Raw genomic sequence first — 16,008 nt, 5'->3', positions numbered from 1 at the left:
CCAGCCCCTGCATCGCCAGTCAGCAGACATTAAGCAAAGCTCGCTCCATGTACCAGATGACAGGGGTGCTGCAGGAGAGATTGCGGGGTTTCCAAAGGCGGGACCCCCATGATCAGACATCTTATCACCTATCCCTTGGATAGGGGATAAAATGTCTAGCGGCAGAGTACCCCTTTAATCCCTGGCAAAAGTTTTCCACCCGTAAGGGCAACTGACCTGAAAAGTTTGGTTTCCAGTTGGGCAATATCTTCTGTCTCCACTACAAGCTTAATTTATTACAAGGGAAATGTGTCTTAAATTGTGTGAAAAATAATTCTTATACATCTTCTGGTCATGTTGGTGATGTAGTGTATCAAGTAACCCAGAGCCCCCCATGTGGAGGTGGCTGTATTTCAGGTACCTCCCAAGCCCTACCCAACCAACCGTATGTAGAGCTTGTGCAACCTAATCTGAGTCGTCTTCAACAGGAAGATGGTAATAAATTGACCCTTATTGTCAAAATTTGGGCAAGGCAAAGAGAGTAGATAGAATTTGGTTATGACCTGCTTGTTGACCACATACCCTCACAGACACCTCTGTCACAAGTTTCACAGTCCTCTCCACTGTATGGCATTTATGGGATTTAGGGGGAGATTTATCCAAACCTGTGCAAAGGAAAAGTTGCCAAGTTGCCCATAACAACCAATCAGATCGCTTCTTTCAGTTTGCAGAGGTCTTGTTGAAAATGAAAGAAGCGATCTGATTGGTTGCCATAGGCAACTGGTTGACTTTTCCTTTGGACAGATTTTGATAAATCTCCTGCTTAGGGACCACCCTGATGGGGGAAAAGCTTGGCTGTGAGTTGTTTGGTTGCGAAGCTGAGATTTGGATTATCACTAGAGATGAGCGAATTTACAGTAAATTTGATTCGTCACGAACTTCTCGGCTCGGCAGTTGATGACTTTTCCTGCATAAATTAGTTCAGCTTTCAGGTGCCCCGATGGGCTGGAAAAGGTGGATACAGTCCTAGGAGACTCTTTCCTAGGACTGTATCCACCTTTTCCAGCCCACCGGAGCACCTGAAGGCTGAACTAATTTATGCAGGAAAAGTCATCAACTGCCGAGCCGAGAAGTTCGTGACGAATCGAATTTACTGTAAATTCGCTCATCTCTAATTATCACAGGTTATAATTTCACTATAATCCTTAGATTCAAAATGGAGAATAGAAACAATTCAAGGCACATTTCCCATGTAAAACATGAAACTCGTAGCAGAGACAGAAGATAATGTCCAATTGGAGCCAGATTTTGCATGTGTGTTACCCTTATGGGTGGGCAACTTTTACCAGGAATTAGGATTCAATCAGAGAAAAAAGTGTAAAAAACAAGTCCCCTTATTGTCCACCTCCCTCCTTCCTCTCTCAGCACAGTGACTTCTGCACATGTCACAGACAGTGGCGGATCCAGAGTCTAGTCCCGGGAGAAGTACTATCGGGCTATATTCATATTCACACGGGGGAATGTCCACACGGAAAATAGTATACAGTGATCCCTCAACTTACACTGGCCTCAACATGCAATAGTTTCAACATACAATGGTCTTTTCTGGACCATTGTAAGTTGAAACCAGACGCAACTTACAATGCTACGGACAGTCCGGATCTGTGATACCGGTCAATGGCTGGAAGATCTGACCAATGAGAATAGGCATTCACTGGTAAAACTGAAGCGTATGTACTGACTGATGTTGGGTAGCACCCCCTACAGTACAGGGAGGTATTACATGTTCTGTACTCTTTACCTGTATTACTGAAGCATATGCACTGACTGTTGTCTGGTAGCGCCCTCTACAGTACAGGGAGGTATTACAAGTTCTGTACTCTTTACCTGTATTACTGAAGCGTATTAACTGACTGGTGTCTGGTAGCACCCCCTACAGTACAGGGAGGTATTACATGTTCTGTACTCTTTACCTGTATTACTGAAGCATATGCACTGACTGGTGTCTGGCAGTGCCCCCTACAGTACAGGGAGGTATTACAAGTTCTGTACTCTTTACCTGTATTACTGAAGTGTATTAACTGACTGGTGTCTGGTAGCACCCCCTACAGTACAGGGAGGTATTACATGTTCTGTACTCTTTACCTGTACTAGGGTTACCTGCTCCTTTGGACACCAGGTAAGGGCGACTCCATGTTACTTTCTTAGGACATTGCGTGTACTGTACAGGACCCCGAAGAAGCTCCTGTCCTCTACATAGACCAGTATTTCCCAAGCAGGGTGCCCCCAGCTGTTGCAAAACTACAACTCCCAGCATGCCCGGACAGCCTTTGGCTGTCCGGGCATGCTGGGAGTTGTAGTTTTTGCGACAGCTGGAGGCTCCCTGCTTGGGAAATACTGACATAGACAGTGATTTACAGCTCCCAGACGATCTTTCTTACTTTTATATGAAAGGTAAGGACTTGCTTTATCTATATTAGTTATCTACTTATTTTTCTTTATGACATTTGGTGCCTTTAGAACCAATTACCAGGTTTCCATAGAGTTATGGTCTCAACATACAATGGTTTCAACATACAATGGTCGTCCTGGAACCAATTAATATTGCAACTTGAGGGACCACTGTATATTATTACACATAGTATAGTGGCAAGTGGGTTGGGGGGGGGGGGGGGAGGGGGCAATTGCCCCAATACCCGAAGACCCCACTTGCCACTATACTATGTGTAATAATATATACTATTTTCTGTGTGGACATTCCCCCGTGTGAATATAGCCTGATAGTGCCCCTCCCGGGACTAGACTCTGGATCCGCCACTGGTCACAGAGCATGCTCACTTCACTCATCTATAGAAAATAATGATCTGTTTTCTGGCAGAACGTTTCGATCTCCAGATGCCTGTTTGTGGTAAAGGATTGCTATTCCATGTTAAAAATCTTTTTATTTCGCAGGGACTCCGGATACAGAAAATATCACTTGCAGTGCGTTTTTTTATGACCTTTCTATTCAGTTGTCTTGCTCCTGGATGGGAGGCCAGCCTGCAGCTAACGTGACCATGACGTTCAATGGCACCGTAGAATCGGCACCGGACAATGTGATGAGAGACGTGCACCCTGATGGGGAGATCAGCCAACCAACCTTTCTCTGCCATGGTAACCACAACGGGGTGAATTCTAGCTGCAGCCTACTATTTGGTGAGTTTACTTTTCCCTGATTCATCATCGCGCCATCATTGGCGCCACCTGGCTCATTATTGGTCTACCTCGAAGCCATAAGTCTTTTTTTTTTTTTTTACTTTCATGGGCTTGTATAAAAAACAAAACAAAAAAAGTAGTTTTCTCTAGTTTTTATAGCTTCTGTCTCGGTGAACGATATAGGCCGAGATTTATCAATGTGTGAGAGAAAATAATAGAGTGATTTTCCCCCAGCAACCAATCACAGCTCAGGTTTCCCTTTACCAGAGCTTGTTACCTGAGCTGTGATTGGTTTCTGGGGGGGGAAATCATTCCATTTCTTCTCTCACACAGTTTGATAAATCTGGGCCATATTTTTATTAATTTGTACCCTATTTATGAGAGGTAAAAACAAGCAATTTTCCCATGCACATATTTATCTATCTGTCTGTCTGTCTGTCTATCTGCCATTTACCTTGTGGGTTAAATATTTTATTATTGTTATAGTTTGTAATTTTATAGAGGATCTTCCTCCTTTATGGAGAGTGTGTTACAAACGGAACTGAATTTTAAGTAAATGATAGTGAAGAATGGATGGGGGAAACTTAAAGGGGTACTCCGCTGCTCAGCGTTTGGAACAAACTGTTCCGAACGCTGGAGCCGGAGCCGCGGGCTCGTGACGTCATAGCCCCCTCCCTCATGACGTCACACCCTGGCCCCTCAATGCAAGTCTATGGGAGGGGGGGCGTGACAGCCGTCACGCCCCCTCCCATAGACTTGCATTGAGGGGGTGGGGCATGACATCACGAGCTCCCGGCTCCAGCGTTCAAAACCGTTAGTTCCAAACGCTGAGCAGCGGAGTACCCCTTTAGCTAGTGCATTACCTATAGCGGCTAAACGCTGCATCGTATTCTTCTTTGACTCTTAGCACTAATAGAAAGGTGCGGCGTAAACTAACTTGACTGGTTTTGTTTTTTTTCTCAGAAAATCCACAGTCCACAACTCACAACGACTCTTCTATAACATCAGCGAAGCAAGGAGAAGAAGCAGTCCTGACGGTGGATCTGCATTATGGACCGTACGCTAATTTCACATGGTTTCATCCCAACAAAGACCCAATCATAACAGAGGGAAAATATAATGTACAGTCCAATGGGTCTATGTCCAGTCTTCATATCTCTGAGGTTACGATGAATGAGAATGGAACATTTGAGTGCATTGCTAAGAGCATCATTGGAAGCACAAGCTTCTTCTTCACTCTTGACGTCTCACAAGGTGAGAGATTTTTACTTCATTCTGCCTCTAGTCACAGCTAGGGGGAGCTCACTACATATGTACTGTATACAGGGGGAGCTCAATACATATGTATACAGGGGGAGCACAATACATATGTATACAGGGGGAGCTCAATACATATGTATACAGGGGGAGCTCACTACATATGTATACAGGGGGAGCTCAATACATATGTACTGTATACAGGGGGAGCTCAATACATATGTATACAGGGGGAGCTCAATACATATGTATACAGGGGGAGCACAATACATATGTATACAGGGGGAGCTCAATACATATGTATACAGGGGGAGCTCACTACATATGTATACAGGGGGAGCTCAATACATATGTATACGGGGGAGCTCACTACATATGTATACAGGGGGAGCTCAATACATATGCATACAGGGGAGCTCAATACATATGTATACAGGGGGAGCTCAATACATATGTATACAGGGGGAGCTCAATACATATGTATACAGGGGGAGCTCATTACATATGTATACAGGGGGAGTTCACTACATATGTATACAGGGGGAGCTCACAACATATGTATACAGGGGGAGCTCACTACATATGTATAAAGGGGGAGCTCACTACATATGTATACAGGGGGAGCTCACTACATATGTATACAGGGGGAGCTCACTCACAGGGTAAGAGTCCACTGCATGTATATAGGATTGCTGTAGCCCATTCCTTAACTAATCATTGGCATCCCAGTAATCGTATTGCATCAATCACAAATGTTTCTGGTAGAAAATCTTAAAGGGGTACTCCGCTGGAAAATATATATATAGTTTTTATTCAACTGGTGCCAGAAAGTCAAACAGTTTTGTAAATTACTTCTATTTAAAAATCTTAATCCTTCCAGCACTTATCAGCTTCTATATGCTCTACAGGAAGTTCTTTTCTTTTTGAATTTCCTTTCTGTCTGACCACAGCTCCCTGATGGCCCCTCTTTTCATTTTAGGAACTGTTCAGAGTAGTAGCAAATCCCCATAGCAAACCTCTCTTGGTCATGACAGTTCCTAAAGTGGACAGAGAGCCGAGAGCACTGTGGTCAGACAGAAAGGAAATTCAAAAAGAAAAGAACTTCCTGTGCAGCTGATAAGTAGTGGAAGGATGAAGATTTTTAAATAGAAGTAATTTACAAGTCTGTTTAACTTTCTGGCACCAGTTGATTTAAAAAAAAAAAAAAAAAGTACACCAGGGGATTACCCCTTTAACAAAGGGTAGGGTCACATGTCGCAAGCACATCCACAGTTTATTTGATGCTGCGGATGTGCTACAGACCGTCCCTAAAGTGTGCCTCCTACTGTGCCTGTGCTTCCTACTTTGTCTGCTTGTAGCAGCAATCCATCACTACGAGCAGACACACATGATCTGTGAATCGCGCGCGCATGTGCAGTGTACTCACCGATATCGCGACCGCTCCCTGAGCTATGCCGGAAGCGGCCGCGATATCTGTGAGTACACTGCGCATGCCCGCTCGACTTGCATATCACTGTGGCAGATTGCTGCTATGAGTAGACAAAGCAGGAAGCACGGCACAGTAGGAGGGACACTCTAGGGATGGTCAGTAGCGCATCCGCAGAATCAAATACACTGTGGATGCGCTGTGTGTGACCCCACCCTAAGGGTGTACTCAGACATACAGTATCCTGCGCAAGATTTGAAGCTGTGTCCAGTTATTTAGTTTACATTGAAATCAGCAGCATAAAACCTGCAGCCTTAAATCCTTCACATCAAATATGCGTAGGATACTGTATGTGTGAATAGGCCCTAAAAGTGGGGTCTGACTCTTTGCACAAAAGTGGGGCGGCGTCTGACTCTTTGCACACTGTAGCGAGTACTGCCGCCTCTTCATTGTTTTCTAACATTTTATTTTTCTGCATTAGTTACAGATTCTCCTCAAAATGGACTTAGTGGCGGAGAGATAGCTGGAATTGTGATCGGAGTCTTGGCCGGCGTCATCCTCATCGGAGTCATTGTGTATTTTATCATAAAGAAGTAAAGTAAGTTGAAAAGTGATTTTAGCGGCCATTGCAGTGTCCTTTGGGGTTGTCACTCTTAAATGGGTACTCCACTGCTAGACAACTGCTAGACATCTGCTAGACTCCACCGCTAGACATCTGCTAGGGGATAAGATGTCTGATCGCGGGGGGCAGCAGCAGGGCGCCGAGTTCTTGCGGGAGTGGTGTGACGTCACTAGGGGACGTGGTGGCCATAACATCACGCTACACCCCATCCATTTATGTCTATGCGAGGGGGAATGAATGGAGGGGGTGTGTTGTGACATCACGAGGGGCGTGGCTGTGATGTCACTATCATGACCTCCAGCTCCGAGTGTTCTGAACAAAATGTTCAGAACCCTGGAGCACCGGAGTATCCCTTTAACCATCCTCCAACATTCATGCAGAGTTATCTATCCCTATCTATCTCTGCCTCTGTAAAGGGGCACTCCCGTGGAAAACTTATTTTTTTAAATCAACTGGTGCCTGAAAGTTAAACAGATTTGTAAATCACTTCTATTAAAAAATCTTAATCCTTCCAGTACTTTTTGGGGGCTGTATACTAAAGAGAAATCCAAAAAAGAAATGCATTTCCTCTGATGTCATGACCACAGTGCTCTCTGCTGACCTCTGCTGTCCATTTTAGGAACTGTCCAGAGCAGCATATGTTTGCTATGGGGATTTTCTCCTGCTCTGGACAGTTCCTAAAATGGACAACAGAGGTCAGCAGAGAGCACTGTGGTCATGACATCAGAGGAAATGCATTTCTTTTTTGGATTTCTCTTTAGCATACAGCCCCTAAAAAGTACTGGAAGGACTAAGATTTTTTAATAGAAGTGATTTACAAATCTGTTTAACTTTCTGGCACCAGTTGATTTAAAATAAAAAATAAAAAAAAGTTTTCCCACGAGAGTACCCCTTTAAGTGTCAGTCTCCACTCTTTACTGAGCCTCTGGATTTCCATTTATGAATATATATGGGTAATTATGAGTAATGCTGCACCTACGGCTAATACCTACGAACACCATGCATGTCCTGTATATACAATCACACAAATACTTGGCCTGGAGTTGTAAAGGGAGGACACCATAAAACATCTCGGAATGCAACAGACTGTGTCCCTTGACATTTCAAGTTGCGAATCGAAACCGTTGTATGAACAAGCTTTAATATTTATCCCGGATTAAGGCTTGTGTACGAAGAACACATATTACAGCGATTTAATCCTGTAGACAGATGACTAACACACATGTAGGAAATCTACTTTTCTCCTTAAAGGGGAACTCCACGGGAAAACATTTTTTTTTTTTAATTAGCTGGTGGCAGAAAGTGATACATATTTGTAAATTACTTCTATTAAAAAAAATCTTAATCCTTCCAGTACTTATCAGCTGCTATATGCTTTACAGGAAGTTCTTTTCTTTTTGAATTTCCTTTCTGTCTGACCACAGTGCTCTCCGTTGACACCTCTGCCCATGTCAGGAACTGTCCAGAGCAGGAGAGGTTTGCTATGGAGATTGTCTCCTACTCTGGACAGTTCCTAAAATAGTCAGAGGTGTCAGCAGAGAGCACTGTGGACAGACAGAAAGGAAATTTAAAAAGAAAATAACTTCCTGCGGAGCATACAGCAGCTGATAAGTACTGGAAGGGTTAAGATTTTTTAACAGAAGTCATTTACAAATCTGTATAACTTTCTGGCACCAGTTGATTTTAAAAAAAAATGTTTTTCAGCGGAGTACCCCTTTAAAGAGGAATTCCACTTCACAATATTTCATTGAAAAGTATCCTTGACTCCCCCCATAAACCTCAATTAGTGGCCACTTGAAGTACAATGGGGATTTTAATATCAACAATTCCCATAACTCAATACATGGTCTTTAAAAATCAAAAAGAATTTCAAATTAGATTCCAATTTTCAAGAAGATTTCAAATGAGAGAAATCTTCAACCCGTAGACGCTTTCCAAGCAGTATAGAGGTTTGACTAATGGACTGAGCTCCCCTGGATTTTGGTAATACAAGTATGGTGTTTAAGACCCCATCCACTGGACTTCACTGCATTATCCACAGTAAGGGTGCGTTCACACGTACAGGATCCTGCGCAGAATTGATGCGCAGGATTTGTAACTGCAGATTAGAAGCTGCGCTCAGTCATTTAGTTTACATTGAAATCTGCCGCATCAAATCTGCGTACGTGTGAACGTACCCCAAAAGCAGCTTAAAAAGAACAACTCTCATTCTGTCAGATAATGCCGGTCCCGGAAAATAAAGGACTGGCATGGCACCTGATCATCATCGGAGGTTACTGTAGGGGTTGTGAACTCTATGCACCCATCAGCCATAATATACCCACCAACTGGCTGGTGACAATGGTGCCCCTCAATTTATGGCAAAAATCAGGCAGCAAGTGAACAGTCAGTTCTTGCACTTGAAGCCGGAAGCAGGAAAAATAGGCAAGAGAAAGAATCTACATAACTGTGACAAAGGCTGATGAACTGTGATGGCTACACGACTGACCCAGACGATCTCCAACATGTCAAGTCTTGTGGGTTTTTCCCAGTTATCCAAGGAAGGACAACTGGTAAACGGGCTACTTGGTCATGTGTACCCAAGGCTCCTTGATGCTAGTGGGGAATGAAGGCTAGCCTGTCCGGTCTGATCCCACAGAAGAGCTTCTATAAAGCAAATTGCTGTAAGTATTTTTAGGCTATGGTAAAAAAGCATCAGAGCAGACAGGACATCACAGCTTGGTGTATATGTGGTTGACTAGTCACAAACTGGCCAGAATGCCCATGCTGACCCCGTCTACTACCAAAAGAGCCCACAATGGGCATCAGAATGGGACTATGGAGAAAAATTAAAGGCAGCGTGGTCTTATGAATTTTTTTTCGTTTACATCATGTGGATGGCCAAGTCTGTGTGCGCCACTTACTTGAGGAAGAGATGGCACCAGGATCATAGAAGGCAAGGCAGTGTGATGATCTGGGCAATGTTCTGATGGCAATGTATAGGAAAGGTAATGGAATATTTTGGCATTGAACACATGGAAAACCTCTTTAAAAGTCATAGCTATGAACCTCGCACCTTAAAGGGGTACTCCGGCCCTAAGACATCTTATCCCCTATTCAGCACCGACCTCTTTGAGCTGCAGGCCGTGCTGCCAGCTCACAAACTGCCGGGTGCCGACCACGTGGCCGGTATCGTGACGTCACGACTCCGCCCCCGTGTGATGTCACGCCCCCTGCCCTCGCTATGCAAGTCTATGGGAGGGGGCGTGACGGCTGTCACGCCCCCTCCCATAGACTTGCATAGCGGGGGATGACATCGCACGGGGGCAGAGTTGTGATGTCGGCAGCTGAAAGAGGTGGGTGCTGAATGCAAGATTACGGGGGTCCCCAGCGTCACGACTCCGCCCCCATGTTACATCATCCCCCGCTATGCAAGTCTATGGGAGGGGGCATGACGGCCGTCACGCCCCCTCCCATAGACTTGCATAGCGGGGGCGGGGCGTGACGTCACAAGGGCACGGAGTCGTGACGTGACGATACTCCAGCCCCGTGGTCGGCACCCGGCAGTTTGTGAGCTGGCAGCGCGGCGTGCAGCTCAAAGAGGTGGGTGCCGAATGCAAGATTGCGGGGATCCCCAGCGTCGGGACCCCCGCGATCAGACATCTTAACCCCTATCTTTTGGATAGGGGATGAGATGTCTTAGGACCGGAGTAGCCCTTTAATACATATAGGATCTGATGCCAGAGTCTTGGTGCTGGATACCACCGGACACCTTCAGATCTCTGGAGATGTAGCGATGACATGAGGGGAACTTATAGAATATTTCCTCGAGGTATACAACCAAACTGCAGTGTGCGCGAACCCAACCATGTGACGTTATTGCGATCACTTTTTTTTCGGTAGAGATAAATAACACAAGCTTTGAACTTTGGTCCCTGGACATGCCGTTTCAATGTTATGGCTGATCCCAGGGCCAATGTTTACCCTGCCCTGTAAATAGAATGACAGACCCTTCCCTGTATAGGGAGGGTAACAGAACATTTTGGAATGTAACACATGAATTATTATGACATTTTATTGTGCACATTTCAAACCCCAATTCTTTTGGCAAATCTCTCATAGCCCTGGATTAAGGCTTCTGCATGAAGAACAAATATTGTATTCCCTTAATCCTGTAACAAGCCTTGACACCCACTGACCCCCCAGGGGAAGGGCCAGGAGAAGCACCCGGTCTGTCTCAGTTTTTACAGGTCTCCTAATAAGACTATCCTGGCAGGTACAAGGGGTCCAGGCAGAACTCGCATACTACTTTCTTTGTCTATTGGGTCCTTACTTAATACATTTGGATGGGAATCTGACTTTGGTGGAGAACCATATAAGCTCTGCAAACTATCGCAGGCTTTACAACATTGTCACATGTGTTTACACAGTTGAACGATTACAATGTACTTAAAGGGGTACGCCGGTGGAAAACTTATTTTTTTTTAAATTAACTGGTGCCAGAAAGTTAAACAGATTTGTAAGGCTGGGTTGACACTACGGTTTGTAATTACGGTTCCCGTATACGGCTGGGAGGAGGGGGCGGGGCTTAATCGAGGCGCCCGCACTCAGCCGTATTCAGGAACCGTAGTTAATGTATGTCTATGATCCGACCGGAGTGAACCGCAGCCTCCGGTCGGCTGATTTTTCCGCCATATGCGGTTTCCCGACCGCAAGCAAAAACGTGGTCGACCACGTTTTTGCTTGCGGTCGGGAAACCGCATACGGGCGAAAAAGCAGCCGACCGGAGGCTGCGGTTGACTCCGGTCGGCTCATAGACATACATTAACTACGGTTCCCTATACGGCTGAGTGCGGGCGCCGCGATTAAGCCCCGCCCCCTCCTCCCAGCCGTATACGGGAACCGTAATTACAAACCATAGTGTGAACCCAGCCTAAGTGAGACAAAAATACCCAGACCTCAAGGAAGGTAAACTATATGAATCAATTGAAGGAAACAAGGATCGTGCTTCAATTATAATAGGATATACACATTTTATAAAAAATTGATATAAAATATAAAATATTCCACCTCCCTTGTGAGAGGAGTATACAATGACCTAAAATAGACTATCACTGGTAACTAATTAATATCACAGAATTCACTATTAAACTGGAACAGTTATAGACAAATTGCACTGAAATAGTGAAGGCAAAATATACTGATATGGACTGAAAGAGTTAAAGACCCTTGAATTGCCGGAAAGTCTCTTGGAAAACAGTCCATTTCACTGGAGAGATGATAATATAATATTGTAACAAGTTCTTCTTAATGGACGGCAATGAAACAATGTTTGGTGAGTTAAACTGAGGAAGTATTAGAGTTCACAGTTGCTGGTTTCACTGTATCACTGTGTCAGGACAGATAACAGGCAGCTTGGTGGTCCATTACCGGTCCTGAGAGCGGAAGACTCCCGTGAGGCTGGATTGGTGGTCCATTACCGGTCCTGAGAGCGGAAGACTCCCGTGAGGCTGGATGGATCTAGCACTTGGATGGTCACTGCAGGTGGGCTACCTCCGAGTCCCGGCGCTGGCAGGCGTCGGGGATGGAATCTTTCAGAGGTGGCACTCGCTGGTGGAAAAGTCCTGCTGTGGAGACCAGGTCTGCAGTAGACCGGTAGTAGATGCCTCTGCCTCGTGAGGGTGGCGTGTGATGTCAGTGCCAGCCCCTGCAGGATGTGCTTTGATTCCACAGCTCGCTGAGGATCCACTCAAAACTAGATGTAAATTATGGACCAGAGCGGCAAGATCAACAGGGTCGTCTCCGGACCGGACCAGCAAGGCCACAGAGGTATGTCCAGATAGAAGTTAACTGCCAAGTACAGTCAGTGATAGTCCGCAAACTGACTAGACGCGTTTCAGGGTATATGAATGGACCCTTTCTTCAGTAGTCAACATGACTTCATGACTACTGAAAAAAGGGTCCATTCATATACCCTGAAACGCGTCTAGTCAGTTTGCGGACTATCACTGACTGTACTTGGCACTTAAATTCTATCTGGACATACCTCTGTGGCCTTGCTGGTCCGGTCCGGAGACGACCCTGTTGATCTTGCCACTCTGGTCCATAATTTACATCTAGTTTTGAGTGGATCCTCAGCGAGCTGTGGAATCAAAGCACATCCTGCAGGGGCTGGCACTGACATCACACGCCAGGGGTACTCCGCTGCTCAGTGTTTGGAACAAATGGTTCCGAACGCTGGAGCTGGCGTCGGGAGTTCGTGACTCCATAGCCCCGCCCCTCATGATGTCAGGCCCCCGCCCCCTCAATGCAAGTCTATGGGAGGGGGCGTGACAGCTGTCACGCCCCCTCCCATAGACTTGCATTGAGGGGGCGGGGTGTGACGTAATGAGGGGGCGGGTGTGACATAATGAGGGGGCGGGGCTATGACATCATGAGCACCCGGCTCCAGCGTTCGGAACAGTTTGTTTGCAAAGCTGTCCTATCTGTTCAAGCACTAACTTAAACTCTTCTTCCTTTTTAGGACTCACCGTAAGGGAATGGATTGTTCCTCCAAATGTAATGCCGCATTACAGTCCAGTATTAATACATTTGGAACATAAAATTGTAGAAGATGTGATCATTAATGATCCCTGACCTTTAAATACAAGGACTCCAATACAAGAAATCCAAGTACCAGACACAGTAAAACCTGGCATGGAACTGTTTGCACTGCTCTCCATGAATGGCCTCCATTAAATTATATCGGAAGATACTGTAGATATTGGGTTTCCAGTATATTCTCCTTTGAAAGGCACTGATAATGTGTATATTCTTTATTTATCATATCTGACAACATGCAGGGAAGAAGCAGAGTGAAGACTCTGGGTATATGCTATGCGTTTCAGTAAAAATGTATTTTGGACTAAATAAATACATTTTAATTAGTTATCGCTTTTTATCTAGTATTTTTATTTTCCATTATCCAGAAGTTGGCTGTCTGGGCATGCTGGGGGGTCGTAATTTTGTAACATCTGGTGGGCCACTATTTTTGGGTGAGCAGGAACTCCTGTCAAAGAAAGGAGTCCCTGCTCCTGTACACTATGCTTACTCCATTTGCGGAGCTGGGTGCTCCAAAGTGTATGTCTTGCTGCTCAGTACCCAAAGGAGCAGAGACAGGAGTCCTGGGGCCAGCTTTATAATTGATGTGAGGCAGCTCTACCTAATTGGGGCAGCTTTATACCTAATTTGGGGGGGGGGGGCAACACTCTACATACAGGGGGCAGCTATACCTACTGGGAGGCAACACTCTACATATGGGGGGCAGCGCTACCTTGTCAGGACAACTACCTACTTACTAGCAGGCAACTCTACCTACTGGGGGTAACCCTCTACTTACTGAGGGGCACCTATTAAACTACTAGGGGCACCTACCAACCAAAGGAGGAGGTATGGGGGGGGGGGTATTATTACAGTTATACACAGTTTATGACTTAAAGGGGTAGGGGATAAGTGTCTGATCCTGGGATGGTCCGACTGCTAGGACCCTCTGCCATCTCCTGTATGAGGCCCCAGCTACTTACACGTCCTCATAGAAGAGCACCCCCCATCTTCCTGGATGAGGGTAAATAATATCCCGCGCAGCCAATCACCGTCTGCACAATGTTCCGCCGGTGATTGCCAGAGCTGGCCATCACTTGCGTTCATCCAGGAACATGGGGGCCGGAGTGCGCAGTGGACACGTAAGTAGCCGGGGCCCCATACAGGAGATCACGAGGGGCCCCAGCAGTCAGACCCCCCTCTTGTCGATAGGTGATAAATGTCTGAAAAGTTCAATCCCTGGACTACCCCTTTAAAGGTATACTCTGGTTTGAACAATCCATACTTAGAAGGATACTTTGACAATAAATTGATCACAAATAGCCCTCATGGTGGCAACACTAGCAATCAGCTGTGATCTGTAGGGAAACCTGGCAGTAAGTGTTTACTTTCCCTGCAGCACCACCACAGGGGAAATGAGGCATTACACCGTGCTTATGAATATCACTGGGTTGTCTATGTAATGCAGGACACAACAGGTCCTCCAGTGCGTATGATGCTTTTTATAACTCACCACATTGGCCAAGCAAAGAAGATCCTGAACAGCCCCCCCCCCCTCCCCCCTTATTAATTCCTCCATAGGATATTTGAAAAATTATGTTTTTTTAAACTAGGATTGTGATAACCTGGTGGACATTTCCCAGCTCTGGTCCTGATGTTCCTTTTCTTACCATTTAACATAAGAAATTCAGAAATATCTTATTTCCTCCTCCTCTAATTCTAGTTTAATGTTCTGTCACATAGGTTAAGCTTTCCTACCGCTCTTTTGGAGTTTCTTTGCCAAGATGTGAACAACCCAAAGCTTTGTGAGGGTTAAATGCCCATCTTATTACTCACATGTGACCTAGGACTCTCTATTAAAGTGTGGGCGAGATGAGTAAACGCACCTCGTAGGTCCTGGACAAACCAATTTACTAAGAGGCAGAAAAGGTTAATACGAGATTAAACCCTGGTAGTTACTATGAACACAAGCATTATACTCCAGTCACATTACATACATGAGTAATGCCACATTTTCTCTACAATTCAAAGCCCCTTAAGGACGAGGCCAATTTTTATCCACAGAGCCAAATGGGGCTCGCTTTTTCCAGGACCAATTGTACTTTTTAATGACATCATTCATTTTTCCAGAAAATATGGTGTGAAACAAAAAAACGTATATATATTTTTGAGGTGAACTTGAAAAAAACAAATGTAATTTGGCAAAATTGGGTGGCTGTGTTTATACTTTAATACTAAATATGATTTACTTGTTTTACCAAATGTGGATATGAGCTGTAATTGTTAGTATTTATCGGTACCATTGTGGTATTGATCAGACTTTTTGATCGCTTTTTATTAAAAAAAATTCTGGGATGTGACTAAAAAACTAATTTTTTACATTTGCCATTCACCATGCAAGATCAATAATTGTATATTTTAATAGGATAATTCCGCACTCCCGCACCACCAATCCCAAATATGTTTAGATTTTTTTATGTTAACCCCCAATGGGAAATGGGGGTCAATGAAATATTTATTACAGGGGATGTTTTAAAAAAAAATTTCGAGTACATTTTTTGCTTTTTTTTCTACACTTTTTTTTAATTGCCTGTAGGGGGCTTGTAGGAGCAATCATTTGACTGCTTATACAGATCAATGCATTCCTATTGCACTGCATTGATCTATTTAAAGGGGTACTCCGGTGGAAAACTTTTTTTTAAATGAACTGATGCCAAAAAGTAAAACAGATTTGTAAATTACTTCTATTAAAAAATCTTTACCCTTCCAGTACTTTTTAGCAACTATATGCTAAAAAGGTAATTCTTTTCTTTTTGAATATCTTTTTTGTCTTGTCCACAGTGCTCTCTTCTGACACCTCTGTCCCTGTCAGGAACTATCCATAGCCGCATAGGTTTGCTATGGAGATTTTCTCCTGCTCTGGACAGTTCCTGATACGGGAAGCAGGTGTCAGCAGAGAGCACTGTGGACA

The 16,008-nt window shown here is 44.7% G+C and overlaps 1 protein-coding gene across 1 annotated transcript in view; it reads left to right on the top strand.

Annotated features, from left to right (window-relative positions):
- Positions 1-13,357, top strand: part of LOC130294324 (carcinoembryonic antigen-related cell adhesion molecule 1-like) — a 59,619-nt gene extending 46,262 nt beyond the window's left edge. The window contains exons 12-15 of the mRNA XM_056543943.1: positions 2,932-3,174; positions 4,138-4,428; positions 6,339-6,455; positions 12,982-13,357. Coding sequence (XP_056399918.1) covers positions 2,932-3,174; positions 4,138-4,428; positions 6,339-6,454 — 650 coding nt within the window. The 3' untranslated portion in view covers position 6,455; positions 12,982-13,357. The remainder of the gene's footprint in view (positions 1-2,931; positions 3,175-4,137; positions 4,429-6,338; positions 6,456-12,981) is intronic.
- Positions 13,358-16,008: the final 2,651 nt, after the last annotated feature.

The sequence above is a fragment of the Hyla sarda genome, chromosome 10 (genome assembly GCF_029499605.1).
Source record: "Hyla sarda isolate aHylSar1 chromosome 10, aHylSar1.hap1, whole genome shotgun sequence".
Lineage (NCBI taxonomy): Eukaryota > Metazoa > Chordata > Amphibia > Anura > Hylidae > Hyla > Hyla sarda.
The sequence above is the reverse complement of the archived record's forward strand: the minus strand, read 5'-3'. Positions and strand labels throughout refer to the sequence as shown.